Source organism: Pteropus vampyrus, unplaced genomic scaffold (assembly GCF_000151845.1).
Source record: "Pteropus vampyrus isolate Shadow unplaced genomic scaffold, Pvam_2.0 Scaffold15, whole genome shotgun sequence".
In the NCBI taxonomy this organism is placed as follows: domain Eukaryota; kingdom Metazoa; phylum Chordata; class Mammalia; order Chiroptera; family Pteropodidae; genus Pteropus; species Pteropus vampyrus.
Genome location: NW_011888796.1, coordinates 13,909,431 through 13,915,740, shown reverse-complemented (window position 1 = coordinate 13,915,740; position 6,310 = coordinate 13,909,431). Strand labels below are relative to the sequence as shown.

Here is a 6,310-nt window from a genome sequence, read left to right as displayed (position 1 = left end):
ACTGTTACTATCTCAATTTTGTAGATGAGGAAACTGAAATACAGAAAGTTTTCATGGCTAGTAAGTGGTAGTGATGGGATTTGAAGCCATGCCTGGCTCTAGGGGCTGTGTGCTTACATTGCATTATATCGCCTTTCTAATCTGCTGTACTAGAGGGACGTCACCACACCTAACTCCAAGGGGAATGTTTCTTTTTGGTTCCTACATGTGAACGATCAAGCTACCCAAGAGTTGCTGGTGTGGATTAATGAAATAGTTCGCTGTAGGAGCTAAGGTGGTTGAGAATGTAATTTCACTGAGTCATCTTCTCCGGAGGTTCCTTTGTGAACTGTCATTCCTTTTTATGGTGGCCGAATAATACAAAGGAAAGTTTAGATTTTAGAAGACCAAGAAGTTGTTTCTGGAAAGCTGCCACTAGTACACTGTTAAGGATAAACGTGAACACAGGTTTTGAGGACCAGCCTTTCAGGCCCCCAAACCACGAACAGATTACATTCACGAACAGATTGTAAGCACGTCAGTGTGTGTGCTCATGCCCATCACTGCCAAACTTCTGGGCCCTCTTTCTCCGTGATTTAAAGGAGAGTCTGTTCAGATTACACTGTCCTTGCTCATGACCTTGGTGCATACTCAGGGCTCTTAACATTCAACACGAGTTAGTGAAGATAAATGTGTCCTTAGGTGAGTAGAGGCACTTAGGAGGAGTAATAGCTATTGGTCTATGTGCTAAAAAGGTTTGGTGGAGTGTTAGGTCACTATTTCATCCTGATTCTGAATGAACACAATGGTGTTTCATTTTAGCACCACAACTCATGCATCTTGGGATACTTTATGTACTTAGACAATTCTGAGGTAATATTTTCCTGGGAGGGGGTAGGTATTTGAAATCTATTCTGAGCCAAGCAGCAGAGCCCTTGATGGACTAGGGAAAGAATCTTAAAATTTCCTTCCCATGACCTGAGAAAGACTTGACAACACCAACTTAAAATTAAGGGAAAAATGTTTCCATTATTCTCTAATAAAAACAGGAAAAAAATTTAATCTGTTGTTTTCTATAAAAGAAAAAAATAGCGTGAGAGATCAAACACCACTCCCAATAGTCTCGAAAGAGGGCAATATAATTTTCTAATAAAAATGCAACCAGAAAACATGTCATTACAATTTAGGGATGTTTGAACTAGGAAGGTACCAGCATTCTTCACTTAGATCTCACTTGCTTAGGGGGTAATATGGAATTGGAAAGAACAGATTAGTTCAATCCTTAGCTAATAGAATAATTTTAGGCAGTGCATTCTTGCTGGCCTAAGAAGAAACATTTAAAAGCTAACAACAGAGCTATCTTCTTTGATATTAAAAAAAAAAAAAGACATCGAAGATAAAATTTTAAAACCAGGGAGATGCTAAAATTTTGATGCAAGATGTAAGCAGATATGTTAGGTTGTCAGTTTGAGTCATAACTTTAAATGTATATTAAGTAATTTTGAAAATATTTTCACTTTCTACTATTATCTACAATTAGAAAATAATTAGAACAGTTAGAAAATATTGCATTACACATATTATTAGTTTTACAGTGGTCAAATTCCTTTAACACCATTCCAAATGCTACTTAAATTTTGTCCATTTGTACAGGAATCTTGGAGAGTAGTTTCTTGAAATATTTTTAGTGAGAAGCTGTGAAACTGAAATTTATTAAACTGACTATGAATAGTCTATAAAAAAGTCTACCACTACACTGGTTCAGTTATCTATGTGTTAACATATCAAAGAGGCCAGTAGAAGTCTTAACTACAGCCAATCAAGTTGTACTGTGTCATTACCTTTTGCCTTTTTCTTTCCATTGAAAACACCTGACAGATAAAAATTATTCAGATTCTAAAGAGGACTAGGCTCTCACTGAATTAATTAAGCTTAATGAGCACAAGACAAAGCATATAAATTAACTGTGCAGAGGGATACCAATCAGAAGTAAATTAAATTAAGATGAAGTGTTAAAAAGAAAAGAAAAATGGAATACTACCAAATGGCCTGTTATATTACCTTCATAAATAACTGTCCTGGATAATTTTGTGTTCCAAGTGAATTTTGCTGCGAGAGTGTTCTGAATTTTGGCCTTTAGAGTGCTTGGCATTCTCTGCTGTGTGTACAGACTTTAATGGATTGTACCCACAGCCGTGTCCTGCTTATTTCTGTGTGCAGCCCTCAACAGCCAAGTGACAAAGCTTTAGGAATGCAGTCTGGGGTGCACAGCGCATGAACCTGCAGTTCCCATACCAGATGAAGGGCCTGCTCACTCCAATACAATTGTTACCATCCCGCCAACGGGCCTGGACTCAGGGGTGGGCAGATGGACATGACTCAGAATGACAGCGAGTGGGGGAGGAGTGGACTCTACCAGCTGATGAAAGCATTTCAAAGTCCTGAGGCTTTTACCCTCTACCTGCCCTTCCTCCTGCCTCATCACCAAGGCTAATTGGGTTGGCTCATTTTTTTTCTCTTCCACCAAAGCCCTTACATTGCCCTTTTGTGACATACTTTCTCCTTTGAGCTACTTGTGACATAACCTTTCAATAATTTTTCCTCATTGAAAGAATTGGGTACAGAGAGAGGCTGATGGAGGGGGATTTACCTGGGCCTCTATACACTATTCAGATGGCTACATTTCACAGGCTACTGTGTAGGTGTTAAAGAGAGAATTTTAAATAGAGAGAAGGAATCGCTGCAACAAAAAATTAAATTTCTTAAGTTTAAAAGAGGAATTTAGTTATCCTTTGAAGAAACTGCTTAGTGAGGATCTAACTTTACAGTACAAACTAGAAGTTGTAGGTCTGGGTTCTGGAGCTATGCTCCCTGGGTTTGAAACCCAGGCCTGGCACTCACTAGCTTTGGAGCTCAGGCAAGTAACTTAGTTTTCCTGTGCCTCAGTTTCCTTGGCTGCCTCCTAGGGCTGTAAGAATGAGTTAATCTATGTAAAGCAGTTAGGAGAGTATCTAGCTCGGTAAGCAGTCAATAATGTTAACGTTTTTGTTACTGCAACGAAGCATTTTTATTTACTTGAAAAGTGAATTAAGGTATCTTCCCAAAGCAATACGTATTAAACAAAAAGTGAGAAAACTGATAATAAAAGAGGGCAAAAATCAATTAAAAGGATGAGAGAAGTACATGTACCAGGTACAGTGTGAGTGTAACTGTATGATATGAGCCAGCAGTTGACAGCCCTAAAACTTGCTGGGTTATATGGTTCTCTGTCTGAGAAAGGGAAGTGTGTAGATTTTTCTTAAGAAACAAAAATTTTAAAGCACTGACTTCTAAGTCATTATTACCTGAATGCTTAAATTGGGAGACACAAAGAACAAATCGGTTTCTTCAGTTTTAAAAAAGATCAGAAAATGACAAAATTATTTAGAGATGGAGAACAGATTCATAGTTGTCAGGGATTGGAGATGGTGGAGGGGAAGAGAGGTGTGGGTGTGACTATCAAGGGGCAGCATGAGGGAGGTCTATGTGGTGATGTAATAGTTCTGTATCCTGATTGCAGTGGTGGTTACACACCTGACAAAATTGAACTTGACACATACACTGTGGGAATGTCGATTTCCTGGCTTGGACATTACATGATAGTTATGCAAGATGTAACCTTTGATGGAAACTAGACAAAGGGTACATGGGATCTCTCCTTACTATTGTTACATCTTCCTGTGAATGTACAATTATATCAATGTATAAATTGTTAAAAAAACTATGAGAAATATTTTTCAAATGAATACTACTTATACTGCCATTAAAATATCATTGCATGGGTTAGCTTGAGTTTTTATTTTTCTTTGAAAAAGTTATTTTCCTTAAGATAATTTTAAGGACTTGAACTTTCCCTCAGCCACTACTACATCTCAGGGAGATCTTGCCATATTTTTCAATCATATAAAGCAAAAAGTTAAAAAAAAATTAAACTTTCATTTTACACTTTCATTTTCTTATTTTAAACTTTCATTTTCTTTCTGTATCCAGGGTGGCATTTTCCTGACCAGTACTGGCAAGCCGACTCTGATCCTCTAAATCCACTCTCCCATCAAATCCTCCCACTAAATCCTCACTCAGCCTTTTGCTCACTATCTCTATCTGGGTGGAATCAGCTGTTTCAGTTCTGAACTCTCTTGATTTATATCAGTATTTCTGGGTTATTTATATTAATATAACGAGGTATAGAGATGCTCGTTCTCTCTTTTCCTCTCTCTTTTTATGTCAGCTATTCCCTGATGCCGAGCATGTGAAATCTCTAAGACTCTTAAAGTGACAAGCCTTGAATTTATCTGAATTTATCTGACTTTCCGAGATGTAGGTTATACAGCTACATGGGTATGCTTCCATTACCTGGTAAGATAGGAGACACTCCATGTCTTCGTAACACTAACCAGAGGTGTGTGTTTGTTTACTTCCCCACCTCTCAGGTGATTTATAAACCTGGCAGCTGCCTTTTTGCCTTTATTCTGCTTTAAGCACCAGTCTCCACTGGAGATGTTGCTATGACTGGGGGGTTGTGGGGACGTACCTTTCATCTGCACGAAGTCAAGCTGGTGAATGGATTGCAGCAGAGGGCTGTTGTCCAGACTCAAGTCGAAGTCCGTGGTCATCCTGGGAGTGAGTGTGCCCTTCCCCCACTGATCCTCAGTCAGGTGCACTCTCCTTATGAGGGCGTCAGAAATCTAATCACATCAAAGACCACAGCCTAAGAAATACAACACCACGCTGGACGCAGAAATCTGCTTCTCGACTCTGCCGGAGTGTGACCACCAAACCACCTTGGGACTTATAACGTCCCTTCTCCGGTGAGGAGCCTATTAGGATGGAGGTGACCCATGATTTATCACAAAAATCTGGACACTTCTGTGAGTCACAGGGGGTGCTATAAATAATTAGGAGCTGTTAATTGCTCTAACAGACAAACCTGGATATATGATCATGCTGTTTATGACTGATCAGCTAAGAGCCAACAACATTAAGTAATGATGTGTTGGTGATTAACTAATCCTACAGAACCAACCACCCTGATTCTAATATGAGGTGTGGGTATTCTGTCAAGACCTGGAAATGAGTTTTTCAGAAGAGTTTAGAAAGGCCACATATGATAATCTGTAAAATGAAGTTTCTTATACTTTAAGCCATCATCTTCATGTATCATTCTATTCTTTGGTAGAGAATGCTTTCATTTCTTATATTTAGTCTCCATCATTCTTGGACAGTTTGGTAGAAAGTGAGCTGCAAGGGATCTACATATTCTTTAATAAAAGGTCCCTTAATAATTTAGGTAGAAACTTAAGTAAAATTCAGCTGACATTATAGCATCTCACTCAAACAAGTAACACTGAAGAAGTCATGAGATATTCAAGGAATAAAAAAACTTCACTTTGAGAAATCACTGACTTACAGGCAGTGAGAGGTATCAAGAAGGTAGAAACCTTGCATACTTAGACATTCTAGCTAATAAAACTGTCCAGAATATATTAATGGAAAAGAACCCAATTCTTAGGCAAGGCAATAACTCTGGTTTGGAGGAACTTATAAAGAATTATGTTTTCATGATTAAACGCAAGAACAAAAACAAACAAATAAATAAGTCCATGCGCTTCTCAATCTTATAGCACGTGGTGGCAGAGACTTCCAGGAAGTCAGTGGAGTTTAGCAGACACCCACATACACACCGCAGTGTGAAGGCAGGTTCTGTTATAAAGGGGGCCAGGGCCATTGGGAGTCTGGCCTTGGTACACTCAGTCTCATGGGACACTGAGAATGAAGCAGACTTTAATTAATACTCACCTGCAAAAAGCCACTAGGATCATTTTCCTTAATCACCTCCAGGCAGTATTCCATGAGACCCGTGGTCTGGCGCAATTTCACTGTGCAGTGAGAGATTTGATCTCGAACCACCTAGGAATGATGAAAGAACAAAATGGTCCAAAATGGCAGAAAGTAGAAAAGAAGCAAACTAGGACTTCGGAGAGCTTCTTCAAACCAGAATCCAAGAGCATCGTGGAATGGAATTAAATTTATGAGGCGATTTTGTGACAATGTCTGCTGTGGACAATGGCTCTAGAGGACAGATTGGATAATGGTTCTTATAGGAACTTGTTACAAAAGGACTCATCAGAAAGGTGTGCAGACTGGAACCATGGGAAGATGGTTACCTTGGTGCCTCATGGGACATCTTCTACAAGTTCCCCGGGCTCCCTTCTTCTAGGAAGCTGACGACCCTAAGCTGCTCTAAGTGGGAGGTCGTGGAGAGTCTTAAAAGGAGCTGAGTAACCTGATGTGC

The 6,310-nt window shown here is 39.3% G+C and overlaps 1 protein-coding gene across 1 annotated transcript in view; it reads right to left on the bottom strand.

Annotated features, from left to right (window-relative positions):
• Window positions 1–6,310, bottom strand: part of TRIM9 (tripartite motif containing 9) — a 101,468-nt gene that overhangs the window by 28,569 nt on the left and 66,589 nt on the right. The window contains exons 4-5 of the mRNA XM_011385561.2: window positions 5,815–5,925; window positions 4,550–4,703 (exon numbers count right to left, since the gene is read on the bottom strand). Coding sequence (XP_011383863.1) covers window positions 4,550–4,703; window positions 5,815–5,925 — 265 coding nt within the window. The remainder of the gene's footprint in view (window positions 1–4,549; window positions 4,704–5,814; window positions 5,926–6,310) is intronic.